Source organism: Strongylocentrotus purpuratus, unplaced genomic scaffold, assembly GCF_000002235.5.
Source record: "Strongylocentrotus purpuratus isolate Spur 01 unplaced genomic scaffold, Spur_5.0 spur5_scaffold_21, whole genome shotgun sequence".
Classification (NCBI taxonomy): domain Eukaryota; kingdom Metazoa; phylum Echinodermata; class Echinoidea; order Camarodonta; family Strongylocentrotidae; genus Strongylocentrotus; species Strongylocentrotus purpuratus.
Genome location: NW_022145607.1, coordinates 21,910,635 through 21,935,685, shown reverse-complemented (window position 1 = coordinate 21,935,685; position 25,051 = coordinate 21,910,635). Strand labels below are relative to the sequence as shown.

The window sequence follows — 25,051 nt, the reverse complement described above, 5'->3', positions numbered from 1 at the left end:
CTTCATTCGGGTCGATTCGTCTAGATCCCATGTCCGTAAACATGGCGCTGCTCAGGCAAATTGCTGGAAGGCTGACTTCCATGTCATTGCAGGAATTATCTGCTTCTCAATCAGCTCCGATTATACATGGATCCAGACGGTTCGCTTCTGCATTTAAATTTGTTCCTGATGCAGCCTCGCCATCGGATGGTAAGGAAACTGTGTGTGTGTGCGTGGAGTCCAAATGAAATCTTTAAAACTTGACACTCTTTCCAATAGGTGGGACCTTGATCATAGTTGTGGGGAGGGATGGGGGGGGGGGGGATAAGCTTAGCACTTTGTTTTCATAGGCTAAATCGCCTAAGTATGCTCTAATTCAGTGTTGATGATGATTTAGTTATTTGTTGATCGGCATGATCTTGGTTCTGCATATTTTGAATGAAGATGACATGAAAAATCGGGATCAACATGACCGACAAATGACATTAATTAACGCAAAATATCAAATTATTTTGTAGGTCTATCTTAGACCGAATTTTCCGTCTCTTTCGTTCGTTAGCCTCTTATTGGGGTAGGGTCGGCTCTCTCTTTAGAGACGGAAGCCGTTTATACACATGTCCTTGCTAACGCCACGGCCAGTTCTGGTCGTAGCGTTTTGCCCCCAAAATCCCCCAAAATGTCATTTTACCTCGAGCATGTTATATTGTAAATTAGGCCTAGGCTATAATAAATCAGTTCCACTTACCAACTTGACTGAAATAATCAGTTTAATAGTCCCTTTTTAGGAAATTATGGGTCAAAATCGGAATCCATGTTGAAAAAGATTTTCAAAATGGATTTCGATTTTGACCCATAATTTCCTAAAAAGGGACTATTAAACTGATTATTTCAGTCAAGTTGGTAAGTGGAACTGATTTATTATAGCCTAGGCCTAATTTACAATATAACATGCTCGAGGTAAAATGACATTTTGGGGGATTTTGGGGGCAAAACGCTACGACCAGAACTGGCCGTGGCGTTAGCAAGGACATGTGTATAAACGGCTTCCGTCTCTAAAGAGAGAGCCGACCCTACCCCAATAAGAGGCTAACGAACGAAAGAGACGGAAAATACGGTCTAGGTCTATCTGTGTGATCTGTCATGATCAATTTGATGCCTGGTAATATTTGTTTTACTAAATGAAAGGTTCCTTGAGCTATGTAGTACGCACAGCTCACAGGTAATAAATGGTTACCAATCTTGATTTTATGGCAGACTAGTACGATCTAGTACGAGTCGAGTTGAGACTTGTAAATTTCACCTCGACTACCAATATGAAATGAAATCTATACAAATGTTTTGCCTTATTTGGGGGGCGAACCTCAATCAGTATATTAATATTCTTGTTACGGTAAGTTGTTACTTAATAAGAGCTTAGTTTGGCACAATTAATGTGTCACACTGCACATATTTGTGCATAGCTTATGGATCCTGATGAGGCCCAGATGTTTTGTTTTCCTTCTCTCTCTCACCTGGACAATTTTACGTGTAAGACAGAATTTTTGAATAAGGATGATGAAATATTGTATGTCTGATGTCAATACATTTTTTAAATTATCACTTTGATCAAAATATAATTTTTATGCTCTTTTTGGCTGGTGATTTTGTTTCTTTGAAACGATCTTGTAAGTTTGAGAACGCACTCTCGCCTGTGATAACCTGGTATATAATTGTGAGTGGTCCCTGGCTATCGGTTCTTCTTCTTACATTTCTTTATTTTCTTTGTTAACTGTTATGTTCTGTAGGAGAAACAACAAAGATGAATCTATTCCAGGCTCTCAACAATGCCATGGATGTAGCCTTGACTTCAGACTCTACAGCAGGTGATTTTTTTTCTTCTTATATTCTCCTCAATTCTTTGTCAAGTCATATTATTTTAACAAAATGATATGTTACATGTAGTTGTTTTGTTGTTCTTCAGTGAAATACAATCTTTAGTTTTTATCACAGTCTTGTTTGTGTAAACTGTTTCTTGGTAATGCTCTTCTCTTTTGGAGGAGAAAAAAAAAATCAAAAATATGAATGGGAACTGTTGACGAGTTAGCTCAGGAAAGCTTCAAAATACCTCTGGTATTAATTATGATAGTTAAATACTGAAATATCACATATTCAGGAATGTTGACTGTCTCCAGTGTGTATTAAAAGAACACAAATGAAATCTACTGATAATGTGCTGCAGGTTACATGTAGATGCTGTTTTCTCAAGATGACTGTGATGCACATTCATTAGCCTACGGTGCGTCATAGAAAAGTGTTTTCTACAAACCAGAAACTTATGTCATTTTTAGATCGATGAGTTTTTTGGTTGCGATGCATTCATTGAGTGCCTTAAAAATTTAACGAATCAGAATCACTCACAAAATTCATTTTGCAAACCTTTCATCCGCCAGAAGGTTTCTGGGTTGACAGTGTTGAAAAAGAAAAAGTGAGCTCAAAAGTGAAATACAGTTGTCAAGCATATCCTTGCTACTTCTCTACTCTGAAATATTGTTTTCTTTTCTTTTTTCATCCAGTTATATTTGGTGAGGATGTTGCCTTTGGTGGTGTTTTCAGATGTACTGTTGGATTAGCGGATAAACATGGTGAGTAGGGGATTACATTTTTTTATCTCTACATGAATGTTTTAATTTGGGCAAACATTTATGGATACCTTTAGATTAATTCTATGGGGAGGGGAGGGGGGAGGATTAATAGTATAAAAATAAAAATGTCTTCTGTAGTCTGTACCCAGTATAGCTTCATTAGTGCTAAAACTGTTCTCTTTGAGGACCCTGCAATCATATCATTTCACTTGCTCTAGCCTGGATACTATGATAAACCACACAGGCAAACAAGTATCTATATCCCTCCACCCCTTAGAAAAAAAGGATTTGCGTCAATTCAAAAAACAATATATATATTTTTGCTTTTGTGAGCAAGCAGAAATGTCTTTGGTAATATGAAAATGAATATCTTAACTAAGGCTGCGACGGGTAGTCGAATGCTCGAGTACCCGCACGGTTGACAACTACTCGGGTACGATTTCTTGTACCCGAATATTCGGCCGCAAAAAAAAAAAAAAAATGTCCAGGCCCACGCTTACCCGTGCCAGGGAGAGCGGCGTCCGCTGGCATGGTACCGTCGGTAAAAATGTTTCCCAACTCAAGCACTGTCAAACTCACCTTTCAGAAACTGGGACTAAATGTCCAGATTTCTGTTTGGACTTGGAGGAAAATGGATTATTCTGCCATCTTTGGTTTTTAAAACAGCATTGTTTACTGTTATTATTCTTATTAAATCGGCGCCTTCAACTGCAACTCAAAGTAAAGTTGCATGCATTTTCAGCAAGGGACCTGAGAAACTGCCGAGTGGAATGGTAGTGGCAAAAAAAGAAGAAAAAAAAGGGAAAAAATCCAAAAATTAAAAAATTAAAAAAAAATCCAAAAAAATCCAAAAAAATTCAAAAAAATTCAAAAAATTATAAAAAAACATGGCGTCCGAATATTTGAGTATTCATCTGTGAGCCTGGGAGTGTACTCGGGTACCTCATTACACTGTTTTGCACAGCCCTAATCTTAACCTTTTTATGTTGATGCAAAGTCCAAGCTATTTTGTTGCATATATGTTTAATACTGATCGCATCTAACTAGGTTTGTTGGTTGGTTGATGGGTTGTTTTTGATTTGTTTTACCTGACTGCTAATAAAGCACACATGTGCTTGTAAGTAAGCTATCAGGGGACTGACAGCTTTAAGTCCTGTCTGAGGGACTATAACTCTACTAGAGCTTGCATCAGCCCCAAAATGAAATAAAAATATAAAAAAAAATCATGCATATTGAATCCTTGGTACTTGATAATGTATTGACCCCATTTGTCAAAATACCATGGAATTGTCCTTTCCTCATCTAATTGTGATTGAAACCAAATATCAGGTGTTGCTTTTGATTCATATCTTTGATATCACCATCTTTTGACAGGTAAAGATAGGGTATTCAACACACCACTCTGTGAACAAGGTATCGTAGGCTTCGGCATCGGCATGGCAGCCGTGGGAGCTACCGCTATCGCTGAAATACAATTTGCTGATTATATCTACCCAGCCTTTGATCAAGTAAGCCATGGACTGCAACATTTTTCTCATTCGCATAGGCCTGATGGAAGGACTATCCGGGTCTTTAAGTTTTAGGCAAGGGCAAATGAGTTTACAAAAGCAACAAAGGCCATTTAGAGTTGAAAAGTGATCACAGGGCTCCCATTGATACCATATCTGTGAGATCAGGGGGAACTGGAATATGTTTCCTCTTCTCTAGTTAGGGATAAGACTTCGAGTTTGAGAAAAATATCTATTAATCATTGGAAAAATCAGGAAATTTCATTGCCCCCCCCCCCCCCCAAAAAAAAAAGTAGTCAGTCTCCTACATATCATGTTCGAACAGTGATCTACTGAAGATAAGCTTAACTGGGTTTTTCAGTGTTTGAAATGCCCCCTGTTTATTAACAATAGAATTTTAAACAAAATCAGAGAATAATCTTTTTTTTAAATTCTTGGTATGAGTTGATGAAAGACTTGCTAGGGATGTTTTTTTCCTTGCAATTATTTTTCTTTCCCTTTTTCAAAATTAATTATTACTTGATTGGTTTTGGCTGTTGTTTTCTTGAGTTGATATCACTTACACTGTATGTCGTCATTTGAAATTTGGACAATGTACCTCGGAGTCATATTTCAAGCACATTGATCAATAGCAATTCAAACAAAAATTAATTTCCATTGGTATATCAGGTTTTTCCTCCAAATTAACTATTTGGTTTCTTTCTCCAAATTAACTATTTAGTTTCTTTTATTCTTCCATTATTAAAAATACAACCTGTTATTTAGCTTGGTTTGTTACTGCAGACAATTTTCAAATATATAATTTTCCTGAACTCCTGATTTCTTTCAGATCATCAACGAGGCAGCAAAGTTCCGGTACAGGTCAGGCAACATGTTTGACGTCGGAGGTCTCACCATCAGAGCTCCGTGGGGAGCGGTCGGGCACGGCGCCCTCTATCATTCACAGAGTCCAGAGGCCTTCTTTGCACATATCCCAGGAGTCAAGGTAAACATTGAATGTGCCACTGACGAAGACTCCATTCACACTCACTTAAAAGTCTGAAAAGACGTTCAAGCAGAAAGCAACAAATGAATAATTTTCACGCTTTTTCTCTCTAAGGGCCCGTTCAGGTATCACACGGCTAAAAAAGGGCGATGGATTTTTGTGCTGACGTAGAGTGTAATACACGTTATGTTTTTGTAGCTTATAACACAGAGCTCATTGAGTGCACGCAGGACCTATCTTGCTCACACTGATGCAATTAATTTGCACGTAAAAACGGAGGATCTAGCTTTTTGCGGCTGTCTGACGAGTCATATCTGAACAAGCCTTAAGAAATAATTCCTGCTCTAAACATAGCTTCCTAACCCTTTGTTATTCATAATTTATAGTTTATTGATCCAGCTGTTCCACACAGGAATTCATCTTAGATTAGTGTGATGAAACAAAAATTGAACAGAAAAGAAAGACAGTGTACAAGGTGTTTAAAAAAAACAAAAAAAAACCTCAAGTTTTTTCCGGTCAGCATCTGTCCAAGTATGATTCAAACCCACCTTTTGTTGCAAAGGCAAAATTTTCATAAACTGACTCACATTACTTTGTTTCTTTCTCTCTGCCTGTCTGTCTGTCTCTTTCCCTTTCTTTAATCTCTCTATCTCCATATCTCACAATTTTGCTCACTCTCTCTTTCTCTCTATTGCTCTCTGTCTCTCTCTGTCTCTCTCTATCTCTCTTTCTTTCTTGCTCTCTCTCTCTCTCTCTATTGCTCTCTGTCTCTCTCTTTCTTTTTTGCTCTCTCTCTCTCTCTCTCTCTCTCTCTCTTTCTATCACTCTTCCATTCAGGTTGTGATCCCACGTAGTCCCATCCAAGCCAAGGGCCTGTTACTGTCTTGCATACGAGATCCAAATCCATGTATCTTCTTTGAACCTAAAGTACTCTATCGTGCAGCTGGTAAGTATCCCTATCTTAAAGGTAAAGACCAGTATTGGAAATGCCCCAATTTCAAAAAATGAAATGGAAGCTCTCATTACCAATCATGTGAAAGAATATGTTTTGACTAATACATGATGATACAAAATTTGCCGGGAAACCGCCTACTAATTCATATATTTGGTAAATTTGTTTCTCTCATGGTCTGTGAGAGATATAGGGTAGTCCCATATACATATTTCTGTGTATAGTGCTTGTAACTTTACGAAGAATGGGCCAAATTTCTTATCATTTTGATGATTCCAGAACCTTGCAGATGCTAGATGCTAGATGATCAACCTTTTCTGATCGATTCCACAACGTTTCTTTCACAATGCAATCGCATGACCATAAATGGTCTTTACCTTTAAAGGGAGAGGGTCGTCAATTTCCATGTGCAGTAGGTCATAATTCGCTGACACCAGACTTGTTGGAAATACCATTAATGGGTGTACAAGTCTTGCAGGCAGCAAACCTGTGGTCCCATCAAGATATACCCCCTCGTCTCTCATATGGTGTTCGATAAGGGAAATGTAAGATAATTACTCTTTTCATATAGGGCGAGGGGTGGAAAATTCATAGCATTACATAAGGCCTGTTGATAAAAACTGAAGGCTAATCTTGAGGATTGACAGCACCTGTTATTGGGTACACACCCGAATGGTGTCGAATTCCTCATGAGAGCCCACAATATGTGTGCTTAATCTACATTTGCTATCGATCTCCACCTGGGCGTAGGTATCAGTGACACATGTGTGTTATCTATCCATCATGTACTATTATTGTCTTTCATTATTTTGATATTTTTGTTGTTTTTTTCCCATTTCATTTCTTTCATTCTCTCCGTCTCTGTCTCTGTCTCTGTCTCTCTCTCTCTCTCTCTCTCTTTTTTCCCTCTCTCTCTCCCTCTCTCTCCCTCTCTCTCTCTCTCTCTGCTTCTCTCTTGATGTGTTACAGTTGAGCAAGTCCCAGTCAAGGATTACATGATTCCATTGTCAAAAGCAGAAGTACTACAAGAAGGTAAGTCTTAACCCATCGACTACTGAATTCTCTAATTCCCACACTCCTAATACAGGGACCACCCAGCATTAGGCAATGCGTTTAATTATAATATGATGAACTTTAACCCTTGACCCCCACATTTACAGAAACTCACCATAACTTTAGTTTTAAAACTTCATTCACTTTCTTTTTCGTTGTCCAATTTCATTCGAGTTGGTTTGGATTGGTTTTGTCACCAACCTATTTCACCAATATTTTTCTCAGATTATGTTTTTGCCCAATTGTGCTTGTTGGAAGAGTTGATTGATCTTTACTACTTAAAAACATTTCTTGAGAAATACGATTCAAAACTTGCTATCATCTAATATCTAAAAAATAGTTCAGAAGATGATAGAAAGCAAGATTATATGGGTGCTGGCAACAGTACAAAACTCTGCTTGAATTGCATCTCCCCATATGTTTGGAGCCTGTATGTTGATAAAACTTTTAATAGAAGGATATGAATTAATACCCTTCTGGCTTGGAACAGACAAATCATATGATTGTTATTTCTTCAGTATGAATTAAAAAAACAATTATTGTATAAATAAATGGATTTCAAATTCTTTTAGCCCAATAACAGTGGCCATGTTACCTGATTAAAAAAAAAAAAAATCATTTAGTTCCTAACATATTAAGCTCACAATGAAGAAATTTATGATCTAAAGACTGTTCTAAAGGTTTAGTATGTACATGTAATGTCAAACCTGTCTATAGCGACCGCCGAGAGAACACAAAAAGTGGTCTCTGTAGACAGGTTCCTTTTATCAGTACATGTTTCAATGAGAAACCATTTTCAAGGGAAACAAAAATGTGGTCTTTGTAGACAGGTGGTCTTTGTAGACAGGTTCCTTTAGTACATGTTTCAATGAGAAACCATTTTCAAGGGAAACAAAAATGTGGTCTTTGTAGACAGGTGGTCACTACAACAGGTTTGACTTTAGTACCTGTAACAAGGCTCCAGCAATGTCATAGGTTTTATGACATCAAGTGAACTTTGCTACATAATCACTGAGAGAATATATGTGAACTACAATTACAGATAGAAAGATTAAAAAGCGATTTCGACTTCAAAGATTTCCCGACATAATTGCTCCTGTCAAAATATAACAATAGCATTTACGGTACATGAGCAAAATATGACATTTTGGTATTATTTTGTTTGTTATCTCTGCGCTACTAAAGATGTGTTTGTATAGTAAGTGTGGGTGTGATGTCTAATTGATATATTGGGGTAGGGCGTGTGCAATGACATTGATACAAAAAATAATCGCTATCACAAAAATTGACGCAAGAGCCAACACAAGGGTTCATTCACACATGATGTGATAAATCACAGCTGTTTTAAAAAAATGTTTAAATGGTGTGTGTTGGTTAATAAAGTAGCTGCCCACAATGTACGTACATGTATGTATCTTAAAGGTAGTGTGTCCCTTTTGCAGCCAACATCAAATTCTAAAGTAGCTGCGCAAAATGTATGTATGTATCTTAAAGGTAGTGTATCCCTTTTGCAGCCAACATCAAATTCTGTATAACTTGCAGGAATTATGAATATGTCACATATGCCCTATCTGTGAAATTTAAACGTTAGCAGTGTCCTAGTATTCAAATTATGCAAGGAAACCCGTTTACTTTCTAGACTTCACTGTCGGACACTATTGAGTGACTGACTGACTTCTTTTTTTCTTTGGTAATAATATACATCAAATGAGCTTAAAAGGGTACATGTACATGAGCATTTCTCTACATCAATAACCCACTTCTTGTAATGGCCAAAATTAAACTGATTGAATCTTTACGCGACACAAAACGTGGGACCATTCGGTACAAGGGTCTGAAAATTGGACTATTTAATTTATTAAACGAGCGCACTCTCTAAATTCGCTTTAACATTTAACGCTAGTTATCGTTCCCCAAAAAAGACATTTTCAAGCCGCTTTATTTTGAGGGAAGTTTCATATTTGTATTTTCTTTCAATTGCTGTTGTAATTTAACCTTTTTATTTTTTTGGCCTGCAAATAGGACATTTAAGAGAGTCAGAAATATGAAGCGCATTACGCTTAAATTATTTTGCCTCGGCGGTTTAACTTGTCGTTTTTTTGCATGCAATTTGTGAACGAGGCTTCCGAAAAGATACAGCTAAGTCAATACCCTGTCATTCATTATAGATTAGATGCAAACATGTGGTCTTTCACATGATAATATCCAATGTTTGGTTAATAGATTAAGTATATATTTAGCACTTGTCCGACACACACCGTTTTTCATTAAAAAATTATGTTTACCATAAAAAAAAATTAAGTGTTTGACTAATTCAGCACTTGTCAGACACAAATCATTTTTTTGTTTGAAAATTATGTTTAGATAGAAAATGAAGTGTTGTGTAAGAAGTGTTGCATATTTTTTATTTCGTAATTGACATTGACTAATGTAAACAGACATGAGTGCTGTACAAAAACCCACTGTTGTTGTTGCTGTAGTAAATGTTATTAATACAAAACATGATATCCTTGTACTCTGTATCATATTGACATTGCAGGTACAAAACTCTGTCAGGCATAAATCCTTGACTGGGTCTTAACTACATGTATTTGGAGTGTTACAAACTTTACTGACATGTCATTTGTGTCTTGCATAAACACAAATCTAAGTCAATTTTTTTCCCTTTTTTGTTGAGATTTGTAATGAAAGGATAAAGAAAGGATATAGAGAAGTTATAAACTATCATTTTAAAGAGCAGTTTGAGTTACGGGTTTCATTGCACAAATTTAACATTGATGATGGTAACTTTGCCATTCATGGTAGCTTCCATGAAAACCTTGATTTGTTTGGCTGTTAACTGATGTTGTCATAGTTGTTAATATTGATGGCAAAGTTACCATCAGTGGTAAGTTTTATGCAACGGTGCCCTGGAATGATTGTGTAGCTCTCAAAATTTTGTTTATCAAAGTTTATCAAAGTAGTAAGGAAAAGGATCACCTGTGAAGTGTCTTCATATTCCAAACATAACAGATTAAAGTGTAGTTTGGACCAACTTATAATGGCACAAGTGTACAGTGTATGCTTAGTCCCATATACCCATATATATGAAGTGCTTTCACTTACATGTATGTCATTTTCAGGAAGATTGTTTTGTTTTGTTTTTGTTTTGTGTATATACACTGTATTGTGCAGTTGCGAACAATAGCTACTTCAGCTATCAACATATAATTGCTGCAGCTGAGATAATGATATTTTTCACTTATCCATTCAAAACAAAAGTAACAAAACATTTCTTACACATTTAACGTGAGAAATTATTGGATCACACAATTTAAGAATGTGGAAGTGTGTACTTATATTGGAGAAAAGTGGCATTGCAAGACATAAAAGCAACTTCATGTACATCTATTAAAAATTGATCATCTTCGACTTACAAGAGGTATAGGAAGATCATGTTGGAGATATTGTTTAAATCTTGTTCGATGTACCCTTGAATCCCTCTCAAGGCTCTTTAATATTATATGATTATTAGTTGTATAAAGGTTTTGAGGCAACCAGAAAATTTGTGATATCTTGCTCTTTGAGCAGAAGTACCAGGATTACCGTGCAGTAGATTGTAAAAATCCCATGATTTGGTGTGCGTAAATGAGTAAAAAAAAAAGGTGAATATGTGTTGCAATACGCTCAGGCTAAGACAATGGATGTATGCGCACAGCCCTTGTAAAATATGGGTAAGGACAAAAGGAGTTTTTCTCTGGGTGTGTGCAAGGTAATACAAACACATAGGTGGAAATTGAGATACTAGGTTTCATACAATTAATAATAGTAATATTGAATGGCTCTTCTTTTGTGGGACACGAGGTTATATCGCTCTCGCTTTGAGAATATTTCACTCATGCTGACTTTATGTGCAATATGTTCTTCATTCGGTTTGCGCCTTTGTGGGAAATACCCTTGACTTGTATCCTTCTGAAGGCCATTACATATTATATAATGATTGTTGTTTCCTTTTACAGGCAGTGATGTGACCTTGGTAGGATGGGGTACCCAGATACATGTTCTGAGGGAGGTTGCTCAAATGGCCCAAGAGAAGCTTGGAGTCAGCTGTGAGCTGATCGACCTGGTCACCATCTTACCCTGGGACAAAGATACTATAATCAAGGTAAACCCCCTTCCCCTGTCTGTTCCCCCCTCTCCTCTTCTCTTCTCTTCTCCCTCCTACCCCCGTTACCCTGCCCCTTCCCCATCAACCTTGTTACCATCTTAATACCATGGGACAAGGATAATATACCGGTAGTTAAGCTGAACAAATGTTCCCCTTCCCCTCTCTGTTTCCCCCTCTTCCCACTACCCTTCTTCCTCCATCCCGTTACCCTGCCCCCTCCCCCATCAACCGTGTGACCATCTTACCCTGGGACAAGGATACTATAATCAAGGTGAACAGTGCTACCTCCTTCCTCTTCCCCCTCCAGCTCCCCCTCTGCCTTTTTTCTTTCCCCTCCCGCTCCCCCTCTCCCTTCCTCCATCCTCCTATCACTATAGACCGTGTTACCCTGGGACGAGAACATAATATCCAAGGTGAACAACTCTACCCCTTCCCCCTTCCCCTTTCCCCTTTCCCCCTTCCCCCTTTCCCTTTCCTCCTTCCTCCATTCCCCTTTTTGACAATTTTTTGAACAACTCCCCTTTAACAAAGACGTTGATTCAGATGGTACCAAAATAACTGCTCTAAGGTTCAAACTACCGGTACCAGCTGGGCAAGCTTGGTAAGCTGGCAACATGTTGAAGTGAATTGCATACACATCTTGAGTGAGAATTCTCCAGTGGTCTTAGTTTTCCTATCAACCATAAGATCACTCAGGGTTTAAAACTCTGAATAAATTTCAAGTTTTTGAAAGTGCGAGCATGTCTTCACGGTCCGTAACCACATTATTGATAGCCTCAGTGTTGAATCTACGAGCTAAACTTAAGTAAACAGACTTTCGTGTGAACCTAACTAATATGATACGAGATTGCAGCGAGGTCAGGGCATGTAATTCCTAAAGTCAGTCTTCAATGTGATATTGATGCTGTGTACATTTCTTTATATTGCCGCTGTTTACGTAAACCCTAACGGCAGTCCTCAAAGTGATATTGACGCTGTTTACATTACTTGAAATAGATTCTCTATTGTTTATTCTGTTGACCCTGGCTTCCTTTGTTTTATCGAGATGTGATAAGAATTATAATGGTTTTGTGGTATGTAAATGTGTTTTTGTTTTGATTTAGTTAATAGCTTGAAATTGTTGTCTCTTTCTTTCCCTCTATGTCCTTCTCTCTCTCTCTGTTTCACTCTTTCTTTCTCTCTCTATTTCTCTTTCTCTCTCTTCTCCCTCTTTCCCCTCTCTCTCTTTAAAAAAAAAAAATCATGATTGGAAGAACGTGCAAAATCTTGAGAGATCCACTACGCGTGTATTTAAATAAACTGCACCATTTGCCAATTTTATGTTCTGCAAAGTGACAATTTAATACCCAACTACCAAAGACAATCGATAGCAGGTGCATTCCACAACACCCAGTAGCTTAGAAGGCCTCAAATTTACAAACATGGGCATCAAAACAATGTGCTTCTAGAGGCAACAATGGAAGACCATTGTTTTATATAAAGACGTTATTGGCATGGGGCCCAAGAACGTGAATGATGAATGGTGAGAAAAATAGTTTTCGTTGTTTTGAAGCCTCAAGCAGACTGTTGATATTGGCTGACATTTACAGAATGAGATAATATAAGACCTTCGCGTATTCAAGTAGATCAAATTGGTCTTCTTGAAATTCAAATGGATATTAAATGTATCAGGATAATTACCCCCTAGACAATTACCCCCTAAGTAAGACCTACACTGTAAGACAATTACCCCCCCCCCCCCCCCCCCCCCCGGACAACCAGCCGAAAAACAATTATAGTTTTCCATAGTTTCCATAGTCCATTTCTCTCTATACAAAAAAAGTTTGCACCTAGTACATTGCTAATTATTCTAAAAAGCATCTATGAACAGTAAATTATTATACATCTTATGAAAGAGTGTTTTATCCCAAATTATTTGGTATCATTTTTGTTTGGAATGTGTTCACGCTTGGATGAACAGGAGGCATTGTTTGCAAAAATCGATTTGCGCCAAAGTTGCTTGTGTGATGTTTGAATAAAACAATTGGGATTAGGGTATTAATTCGGTCTTTGCAGATCCAGATAACATCCCTAACAAAATTAATCATACCACACATATCAAATATCAAATATATCAAATATCAAAGAACATTTGTGCGCGTATGTGCGTGTGTGTGTGTGTGACTTTGCTTCTGCAAAAAGCATACGCAATGCATTTCATCTGATACATTCAATTCATTCTCTCACTCCGTTAATCCCAACCTAATACATGCTGTAGGCATCACTTTGGCGCAAGTCGATTTTTGCACTCTCGCAAACAATGCCTCCTGTTCATCCTAGCTTGAACACATACCACACAAAAATGATACCAAATGATTACGGATAAAACACTCTTTCGTATAATAATTTACCGTTCATAGATGATTTTTAAAATAATTAGCAATTGTCTAGGTGTAAACTTTTTTTTGACTCACACAGTATATCTCTCTCTTTTATGCTCTCTCTTCCTCTCTCTCTCCCTCTCTCTATCTCCCCCTCTTTCCCCTCCCCCCCCCCCCCCTCTCTCTCTCTCTCTCTCTTCCCCCCCCCCCTCTTCCCATCTCTCTCTATTCTCTCTTTCTCTCTCTTTCTCCCTCCCTTCCCCTCTCTCTCTCTCTTAAATGTTGTGTAATTTTGCACTGTGTACATTTACATGCATATTGAATATATATAGTTCCTTCCCAATATCACGCTTAGATTTTTATTACTGTGGTTCAATAATGCAGAGATTATTCGATAAAACATTTTCTAAACAACAAACAAACAAAATATTTAAATTCTTGAGAATTGGTATCCATTCATCCATCTCATAATAATGTATCCAATTTTTATATGTTATACAGATTTTAATTTTTTTGAAATGATAATTGATATATTGTCTCGTGCACAATGCCACTCTTCACTTCAGATTAATTGAATTTTATTGATTTAAGCAAACGACAGAGTGTCAACATTCATCGGATATGCCATCATCGATTGACAGCTGAATAATCTTCATGCGACCTTATGTCAGTGACCTCCATGTCTCTATGAAAACTTGTACAAACATTTTTTTATAATTATCTTTTATTGTTAAAAAAGGTCTTATGATATTTTCTGCATCGAGCAAGAAAGGTGTTAACTGATCTCATACCCTCTAACACAGAGTTAACAATAACACTCTTTTCATTCTCAACCGCTAAACAACACTCAATATATCTTTAGGTATATTTTCTTTTTTAATTTAGCTTTATTTTTAAATTTCTTTTGTTTGTTTGCTTTGGATTTTTTGTTTTTTTCGGGGGGGGGGGGGTCTTTTGGGCTATTTTTTAGTGAGGTCATGACAAAAAGAGTGGTAAATAATCATGTTTTCATCCAATTGTTTATGGTATCTTGTATTGCAGTCGGTAGAGAAGACTGGTAGACTACTGGTAGCGCACGAAGCACCAATCACAGGTGGATTTGCATCAGAGATTGCCTCCAGTGTACAGGTGAGAAAATATCCCAACCTTCAACGTTATTCCAAGTATTCCTGGATTCATTCATAAAGATCATCCTTGTATAATCTGCTTGTACTTAAGTTTCAATGGCAATTGTGTGCCTCAAATATTGGAGCATGGTCATGCCAATATTTGAATATATTTGCTATGAAATGTGGATAAAGTACTGCACATCCACTTCTTACAATACAAACCTTTACCAAGTTGTGTGGTCTTTGTAGACAGGTGATCACTAAAGCAGGTTTGACTGTAGTATGACATAATGGAGACATTCAAAATGTCAACAACAGTAACCAGGGAGTTGACGTCATGCAACCTCGAGCCTATATTCCATGTTCCAAAGCTTTTCATTTTTTTTTAACCCCTCTTTTTTTTTTAATCACTCGTGTGATGAGAACAGCAATCACAGCAATTATTTTAATCACCTATTTACAAGTAAAACATCACATGCTTTGAAAAACATTTGACATCAGCCCTGTATTTTGAAAATCATGAACTCCTAGTTACATTGTGGTTTCCTCATGGTTTGTTTGGTAATGAACTGATATCAAACAAATATTATTTGAAGGTCACTTCGACAAGATAACCTTACAATTATAAAACCTTCAAGTTTGTTTCATCTCCCGGTTTGAAATATTTTGAAGCCACCGCAGAGAAGCGATAACATTGTTTGGATGGAGTAGCAAGTTCAAAGGACGCTGCATTGCTCTCTCTCTCTCTCTGACCCTCTCTCTCTCTTCCTCTCTCTCTCTCTCTCTCTCTCTGACCCTCTCTCTCTCTTCCTCTCTCTCTCTCTCTCTCTCTTCCTCTCTCTCTCTCTCTTCCTCTCTCTCTCTCTCTCTATCTCTCTCCCTCTCTCTCTCTCTCTCTTCCTCTCTCTCTCTCTCTCTCTCTCTTTCTCTCTCTCTCTCTCTCTCTCTTCTCCTTTGTGTCTCTAAAACAATTGATATTATCATTGTATGCAAAATGACGAGAAAAAAACAAGGGGGTAACATCGTAAAGTTTAATCACCTCAAAAGTGTCACATAGTGAGGTTTAGTAGATACAAGTATACAATACAATGGAAATACCTCCGAGGAGATACCTCCGAAGCAGTTTCTGTCATTTTGCAAAAAATACAAAAATAGAGATAAATATGAAATATACTGTGATTGAAGGGGGGGGGGTATGAAAATGTTATGCCCTTGAAAGTCTCAAGGATATCCCCCTACCGCTAGCATACAATACCCATGAAATTCAGGGATGCACAATTTGTCGTTGTTAAAATAGCTATTTAGAAACTTTCTTAAACATAAACAAGTGAGTTTAATGTGGAGTTATTCTGTCATTTTATCACAGGGGAAACTATGATTCCACCAGATAAATACATGGACCTGTTTGTTTGTTTTACCTGACTGTTAAGAAAGCATGTGTTTGCTTTAAGCTTTACATGTAAGGCCAAATAAATAAAAAAAACATGTTTAGCGTCCTGTTTTTTTCGAAAAAACCTGACAGTCGGGCTATTTTTCAAGATGGCCGCCGACATTTTTTTTTTTTTAATCAGAAAAAGATCCATCTTAGCAGTGTTTTTCTTCTTTTTTTCTTTAAAGAAAAAAAAAAAATAGGAGGCGCCCCCCAAAAAGGAAGCGGGCAGGGACGCTAAACATGTTAATTTTTTTACATGGCCTAAGTCCTCTTCGAGAGGCTCGGTAAATGCCTTACCAAAGGGCACTAGCGCATAGTCTGGTTTTGAACACGGGACCTACCCGTTATGAGACCATTGCTCTACCACTGAGCCATCATGCCCCCTGCATCTGTATCAACATGTATCAGATAATTGATAATCTACACAAAATTAACACTTATTCTTGGGGAGACAAGTAGAGAAGGAACACTTGAATGTGGTTTTCCCCTTTCTGTTTCAACACTTCACATCACTCATGATATGATTGCACCATGTTTTCCCCAAACACTTGGAAGATATCATCTGTCAAGAGCCAGGACAGTGTAACTTTAGGCCTGTCCTCATCAGCTCGAGTTTGCCAAATACATGTAACCTACCATTTTCAGACTCTGGATATTATCCCGAAGCTCGAAATTACGACTTCACCAGACTGATACGCTCATCACAAACTAGTTCTGACATGTGCAAATTAGCCCTCTATTTTTCCAAATACCGGTAGCAGGATATTTTGGAAACAAGACCAAGATTTCTCGGGATATTTTCTCGACCAAACATCCCGCTAATTGCAACTGTGGGCTTATGAAGACTCAAACCAACTGGTTAATTTGAAATCGGGATAGTTAAAATAGTGGGTAATTTGGTAAACTTGAGCTAATGAAGACAAGCCTATAGGATCAATGGCTTTCATTACATGCTCTTCTAGTAGCTCTTACAGACTTTACATATCTCATGTTAAGTGGATGGAAGGAGTATGTTCAGGAAATCTTCTTGCCAGGTCCGTCACGTAATGCATTACAAGAGGATGTTTCCCTGTAACAAAACATGCAGTAGAAGAACAAAGGGGAGTGCACTTTTGAGAAGCTTTTGCGAGGCTCTCGACATTCAAGGGACTATTTCATATTGACGTCAACTTTGACGCAACATAATGTTTGAAATTTGCGTTGTAGGGCTGGCTCTACGACAATCATTGTTCTGTGGTAATTTCCTCCCGGCCCCCCCACTCAGTGTTATTTAGGGTACGCATATGCGTGTTCCAACCGACCCCCCCTTTTCAGCAAAAGTCCGGTGTGTAAAGTCAATACGGCTCGACCTTTTTCTTTTGTATACGAGCCTTTTTCCGCACCCCCCCCCCCTTTTCAGCAAAAGTCCGGTGTGTAAAGTCAATACGGCTCGACCTTTTTCTTTTGTTACGAAAAGGACATTTTGGCAACACGCATGCGGTCATTTTGAAACCTGAGTGGGGGGGGCCGGGAATTTCCTACACCTATGGAATGTGTAACTTCAACCCGGACCCAACACTATAACTAACTAACCCGGACCCAACACTATAACTAACTAACCCTAACCCTAAACCTTATGGCAACCCTAATCTTAAAGTCTGAATCAGTTGTTGCCGGAGCAAATGCTTAGGCACCGACAGGGCTCCACACCAACCTGTTTGGAAGGGACTCCAGGTCCCTGTTTCATGAAACTTGTCATCAATAACAAGTTACAATATGCTACTGAAATCACGGTATTTGATTGGTTGCGAGCATGTTTGTCATTGAAATTGAGCAGTTGTTATTGATAACAGGTTTATGACACAGGGCTCTGATTTAACTTTTTATAGTCTGTACATGTATCATGCATGAGCACTCATTGCGTGATATGCCTTAATACGATTTATGTTTTCATAAATATTTATGTTTTTACAATGTACAAAGTTCTGCAATTCAGCCATCTGGCTGCAAATGAATTTTTAATAAAACCATTACCATTACCATTATCATTACCATTACCATTACATTAATATGAATTGAATGAAAACGTACAGAGGAAATCAAATTTCATTAAAAAGTGCAACTCACTGTATGTTTGGGACTGCTTGTAAATCATTCACTTTGGTATGATGTTTACCTTGCGAATTTATTTTCCATCATTAATTCATTATCAAAACAGAGGAAGTTAGGATTACCTTAATAATAGAATTGACAGCATGCATTTAGCTAGGAAGAAACGATCTCAGTCTGCAAATGTAAACTTTGATCTTCCTTGAATATGTATACATACAGTTAGAGCATTCACAGAGTATATGATAAAATCCCCCCCCCCCCCAACAACAAAAAAATAATAATAATAATAATAATAATAAATAAATAAAAAATAAATAAATAAATAAATAAATAAAATAAAAATAAAAATAAAATAAAAATAAAATAAATAAATAAATAAATAAATAAATAAATAAAAAAATAAAAAAAATGCACATCTTGTCCATCAAATTATTTCTAGGAATTGACCCTGATGTTATCCTAAGTTCCTGACGAAATATTATTGGTGTTGTAGGCACCTATGATAGATAATTATACTGCTATCGATCGTTAGCTAGAACTGCTTTATACTTGTTTCAACTGAAATTAAACTTGATGTTATCCCACTATATATGTCAATTCCTCAGTATAACATGTATTTGTCAAGGCAGACATTTTTTTTTATGTTTATACTGCATACACTAATGTTACATGGGAGGGAAGAGTAAATTGACATTAGGGGATGTTTATCGATGCCTTTGTTTGTTCTTTGTGTACAGATGCATCATTTACAGTATATACTAGCACATCAATGACACTAAAGCACCCTGGTATCTAATTATCATTAGGGTCATCTTCATTTTGCCAAATATTTGAAGTAGCCTATTGTTAGAAAAAATCTACATTAACCTGAAGTAGTCTACTTTTTATGTTTGTGCTCTGAATAGGGGCTTGAGCTATTTCTCTCGAGTAAGCTAGGGTTTCTTCGTAACTTATTGATGAAGACACGCTTGGGATTGTGACAATGCTCTCTGAGGCTTAAGTAAAATCTCAGATCAAATATGCCTTGCCCAACTCCGTCTATTTCCTTCGGGAGCGTTGACATGGTAAAAGTTACCCCATATATCCACAGACCTGGGCCCCGTTGCACAAAACTTACCATTGATGGTAACTTTGCCATCATGGGTAACTGCCATGGAAACCTTGATTTTGATTGGCTGTTGAGCCCTGTTACCATGGTAGTTGCCATTGATGGCAAAGTTACCATCAATGGTAAGTTTTATGCAACGAGGCCCAGAAGTCCCACTTCAATTTTGTGTCTTTAGAATAATCACTGCCATAGTAGTTATGGAGGTGCATCATGAAATCTTTTGTTTGAGAAGAATCCACCTATATATCACAGAATGTACGGGTACTACATACATGAATAATGGTAACATAACTTTAATGAACAAGTATCCAATGTTCTTCTACATGTACATGTATGTGCGCTTTATTAATTCTGTTTCAATGACCTTTATCTGCCCAGGTGCAGATGGTATCTACAAACTTATATCTCAAGCTCAATGTTCTTCAGACTAATAGTAAAGCACCTAATGTATCGAGATGAAACCTCAGTCACACCGGCTGCCAAACCAATCAATCCTCAGCCATTCAGAATAATAACAATTGTTGTCCAGTCTGTTGTCAATGTGGTTTACATGTAGCTCATTAATACTGTTTTCACACTGGCACAAATTTGCTTAACCCCGGACTAGAGATGGGGTTAAAGTGGGTCTTAGCCCCACCTATAGTCCCAGGGTTAAGCTTATTCCAATTTCTGTTCAGACAAGTAATTACCAAAGTGGGCTAACCCCACCTATAGTACGGGGTTAGCTGGCCCTGCAAAAAAGCAGGGCTCACCCCGCAATTGTGGTGCTAACTCCGCAATTGCGTTGCCAAGCAAATGAATGAGAACAGAAATGAAAAATAGTCCGGTACTATGCAATGGACCGAATTAATGAATGTTCACGCTATACAGCTACATGTACATGTAGTACGGGGCTAAAGATTTGCAGTGAGAACAGCATGAATTTTCTTATTCCGGGGTAGGCGCTTCGTTCGGGGTTAAGCAAAGTATGAGGCTAAGCAAAACAAGTGTGAAAAGAGTATCATAGAGGTGTGCCGGGGTTCAGATACAGTACAGACCCTACAATATGCTGATCTAGTAAATGCTTTGTAGCAGAACCTTGAGCTAATTTTCCATCAAAATACATGTACGTACATGTAAATCGATTTCTTTTGTAGTCATATGGCACTACATAAATTTACACGTATAGGTGTAGAGTTTAAGTGGAAAAGGAAAATGGATCAATAATTCATGGTTCAAATTTCAGACCTATATTTTGCTTTGTTTTAATCTGCCTGTCCCATTATATACCTAGATGAGAAAAATATCTACTCAGTTGGTTCCTATCATGAACGATTGCTATGGCAACATGGTGTTGATGCAAAAAAATGTGTGTAGTGAGCATTTTATTTCAAGCGGATGTGGTGCCTTACAAATCTCATATAATATTATTAATATTATTTTAAAATTTGCATCTTTAGTCTTTACAATGAATCGAATGATTTATAGCTCTGATGTCAAAAACAATCATTAGGAATATCAGAGATGGTGCACATGCAGCAGAACAGTGAATCTGAATATTAGAATATTATACAAGTAGTGTTATGATAGACTGCATCCTCAGCTTTGGGTGCATCTTTGTCTCTTTTGTAAAAAGTGTTTAAGTGCTGGACATTTACTTCTTGCAGGTTTAAAAAAACAACGAACAACAGTACTGTATGTTTATTAACTGTTGTCTTTGAAAGTATTCTTACTGTTGTCAATAGAACTACATTTCAGGCGAAAATAGCATTGTTTCTATAATTTTTATTCTGACTTTTGGTTGTTTCATGGAAAATTCTGTTTATTGTTATCATATTTACTTCTTGGAAGTTTTTAATAATGAAGAACTACAGTACTGTACGTTTAGTATCTGTTGTCTTTGAAAGTATTCTTATTTTTTTCCATATAACTTTTTTCAGGAGGAAACAGCATATTATTATTCTGAATTTGGTTGTTTCATGGAAAATTCTGTTTATTGTTATCACTAGAACTCACCACTTCCTGTAGCTATTTATCTTCCAGGGGGTGTTTCACAAAGATTCTAAGTCGAACTCGACTCTTAGTTGGACTTAAAAATTATAGAGAGCCATTTGTAGCCTTAAAATGAAATATATTCAAAAGCGAGAAATGAAATATTTTAGACTTTTTATAAATTCCACATCAAGAACATTAAATCTCTTTGATATAAAAAAATATGAATGATTTGAATCAACATTATATGCCTTTTATAATAACTTTTAAAAAGTATTTTCATTGATGCTGATGACTTTCCATAATTGTTTAAGTCCAACTTAGAGATAAGTTCAACTTACGATCTTTGTGAAACACCCCCAAGAGTGTTTCCTTCATCTAGAAGCCCCTATCCAGAGGGTCAGTGGCTGGGACTGGCTTTGTGCTCTTCTACATGTAGCAGAGATGCCAACTGTTCCGTTTTTGCCGTATTTGTTCAGTTTTTTCGCTATGAATACGGCAGTACATTTTTTGTATGTTTTGTTACGGTTTTTTAGTTTTTTTTTTTTTTTTTAGTTTTTTTTTAGTTTTTTTTTTAGTGACGATTTTCTTAATTTCTGATCATGAGCTATGTGTCGTAAGTGTATTATGCATCTACATTTTTGCTCTTAAGAATACTTTTTTTTTTGAAGAAGGTTGGCATCTCTGATGTAGTACCTCCCCAACAAATGGTAGGAGAGGGCTCGGGTGGGGGTTAAAGTCCCTTTGGCATAAAAAGGGGGTATAAATTCATGGTATATTTTTGATGGTTTGTCTGACAATTCCATAAATCATCATCACCAGAACTCACCACTTTCTTTACCTTGCTCTACCTTTCCAGGAGGAGTGCTTCCTGCAGCTAGAAGCCCCCATACAGAGGGTCTGCGGCTGGGACTCGCCCTTCCCTCATATATTTGAGCCCTTCTACCTCCCGGACAAGTGGAGGTGTCTGGACGCCATTAAGAAGATGATCAACTACTGAAGAAAATCTAGCAATATTTATGGTGAGTAATGGTGTCTAGCCTACATGCTAAATTCTTATTTTGTCTCCCAGGAGGAATGAGACTCATCCCCACCCCTCCCCCTCTCATCTCTTACCCCCCCCCCCCCCCCCCCACCCTCTCGGTTCCTTATCCTCTTTCCTCAATCAGAGTTTGTTAATTCAGAATGTATTATAAAAATCACTCTTACGTCCCACCTGAATGATAGGTTGAGGGCAGTCACTTGCAACTTGCGACTATCACTTTTTTTTTTCTCCAATAGAGAGTGTGCAATAGTTTCCGGTACGATCAATTATTCTCAAGTTCACAATACAAAGGTTTGCATGTGGAGGGCACAAGTCCGGAGGAAACATCTGGGCAGAAATTTAGGATTAGCATTCCAGCCTCATTTCCAAAATCAATTATTTTACAGAATGTTAGATTCTTTCCTCATTTGCTGCATGATTTCCTGTAGGAGAATTAACCCAATTTTGACAGTTCTAGCATTTCCTTTCATTTAATTCAATATCAAGCACCTCAAAATGAATAAAAATTAACTTTTACATTACTGAACTAGATCTAGGAGCAAGTGGGAATGAAAGCCTTGAAGGCCTGTATTCTACTAAAATTGATAACCCAATGCAGGGTTTAAGATGTTTTTTCCAGAGGTCAAAGGTCAAAGGTCAATTCTTTCCTTTTTTTATGTACATGTATGTGATTGTAGACCAAGGGTCAAGGTTAACTGTAGTTTAGTAGAATGGGAACTGTGAATTTTATTTGTGTCCAGCTAGAATGTATGAAATCAAAAATAAGTGAACAAACAACGTTAATACCCAGCAATCTATGGGCTAAAAGTCACTAAAAAGGAGTATAAAGAAATGAACTTTTAAATGTAAAAGTTAAACACTGCACACGTGACCCAAGTCGACTTTGGCTCTGTGTGGGTCCTTATGGTGGGTTCTTTTCGATGCAAGCCCATTAGGATGCAATGACTAGTGTACAACAAGTCGTGTTATGTTAATTCAGAGAGTATTTAAACTTGCAGTACTCTCTTTAAAGGTAATACAAAGTTTTGGTATGGGGTCGTGAATTTGGTTCAAATGAACATATTAGAAGCATACATGTATGTGACCCTACAATATTCAGTGATCGTTGTCGCGGTTGAAATCAATTCTAAAGTTATGAAATTATAAATAATAAACTCTTTATGTTGTATAGCTCCCTCTCAAGGTCAAGATATTAATTAAGCTATAAAACAATGTTTCTTGACTAATATCGACCGATTAACTATTCCCGTTTGGAAATTATATATCACAACTACATATTCTGAAATGTTCATGGTCGCAGCTACCATTGTACGGCCGTACGGCACTATTTGAAATTTATCAGAATTTACCTGGAGCACCGGTAAATTTTTATATTCAATTTTTCTCGAAAGCAGAAGTGTTTGAGGGGTTAAATTTTCTAGTGCTTATATTACATCCATTATATTAGACCGCTCCAGAGGAACGGGTCTTGAGGAACGGTTTGCGAGCGTTCACACTCTGAGCAGTTTTTTATGGCTCAAACCGCTCCACGAGTCAAAGTGGTCTTGTTGCTATGGCAGCTCAGGTCAGCAGGTCAATTTTTTCGCGCGCGGAATACAAACCGTATGTACCGTACTACATGTTTCGCACGGAACGTCACTAGCTCATTTTCTGGTCAAAGTACGCTTCCGTTCACATTGCACGTTAGAGCGGTCCAAACCGCTCTTAATAAGACTCGTTCTTCAAGACCACCTCCGGAGGTGGTCTTCTGGAGCGGTCCAGAAGTCCACTTCCTGGACCACTTTGACCGTTCTCACTCACCTAAGAACTGCTCCTGAGGAGCGGGTCTTAGTTAGACCGCTCCAACGAAGTGAATGAGAACGGGGTCATACAGTGACAATATAACCTCTTCTACTAGGAACTACCATCAAGTAATTAAAGCAGTAAACATATCCTGGTTTTTTGCGTGTTGATTTTTTGCTTTTCCAGGACACAAGAAACATAAACCCTTTCCGGTGTATACATGTACATGAATATAGTGTTACATAAACATTTCTAAAATTACAAGACAGTTTGTTTCCTTGTTCTGAACATTCTTTTGTCAACTAATTTAAAAAACATGAAGATCTTTCAACTTAATTGACAGAATTGAACTACTTGAATGTAATGAGAAAGGAAAGTGCAAAGTGTGAATGAACTATCCTTTCTACCCAACTTGTGTAAATGTGTGGTATGTGGTATCTGGTATGTGGTATACCTCTTTTCTTTTTTTCCTGCATGTATTTAGCCTTCCACAGGGTTTCTTTATTAATTATCAACATAGTCATTTTCACAAAAGATCGATACATGCACTATTCCATGACTAGTCATCTAAATATTCAAACAATAAAATATTACAAAATAACCTTGGCTGCACAGCAACATAAAATATATTAAACTTGACAAAATATAATTTGTACACCAATTCTACAGTGTATAACATAAAAACAAACAAGTAAACTGTACATAGATACTCGGAAACATTTGGTAAAATGAAACAATTTTTTTCACTCATTTTTTTTGTTTATGATTTGTTTTTTGAGCTATTAATCTTTCCTTATCACAATAACTGTTAACAGCTGACAAACTTTTTCAAACTGTGGTATCTGATTTTTGCATTTGGTTGAATATATTTGTTATCTTACAATAATTGAGATACAATTCAAAGCGTT

The 25,051-nt window shown here is 37.2% G+C and overlaps 1 protein-coding gene across 1 annotated transcript in view; it reads left to right on the top strand.

Moving 5' to 3' along the window:
* The window catches only part of LOC592151 (2-oxoisovalerate dehydrogenase subunit beta, mitochondrial), a 39,982-nt gene continuing 14,931 nt past the window's right edge, over nucleotides 1-25,051 (top strand). Inside the window, exons 1-10 of the mRNA XM_030995361.1 lie at nucleotides 1-189; nucleotides 1,764-1,841; nucleotides 2,532-2,600; nucleotides 3,975-4,108; nucleotides 4,938-5,093; nucleotides 5,931-6,039; nucleotides 7,015-7,077; nucleotides 11,097-11,242; nucleotides 14,647-14,733; nucleotides 22,176-22,338. Of these exons, the coding sequence (XP_030851221.1) occupies nucleotides 30-189; nucleotides 1,764-1,841; nucleotides 2,532-2,600; nucleotides 3,975-4,108; nucleotides 4,938-5,093; nucleotides 5,931-6,039; nucleotides 7,015-7,077; nucleotides 11,097-11,242; nucleotides 14,647-14,733; nucleotides 22,176-22,316 (1,143 nt within the window). The 5' untranslated portion in view covers nucleotides 1-29 and the 3' untranslated portion in view covers nucleotides 22,317-22,338. The remainder of the gene's footprint in view (nucleotides 190-1,763; nucleotides 1,842-2,531; nucleotides 2,601-3,974; nucleotides 4,109-4,937; nucleotides 5,094-5,930; nucleotides 6,040-7,014; nucleotides 7,078-11,096; nucleotides 11,243-14,646; nucleotides 14,734-22,175; nucleotides 22,339-25,051) is intronic.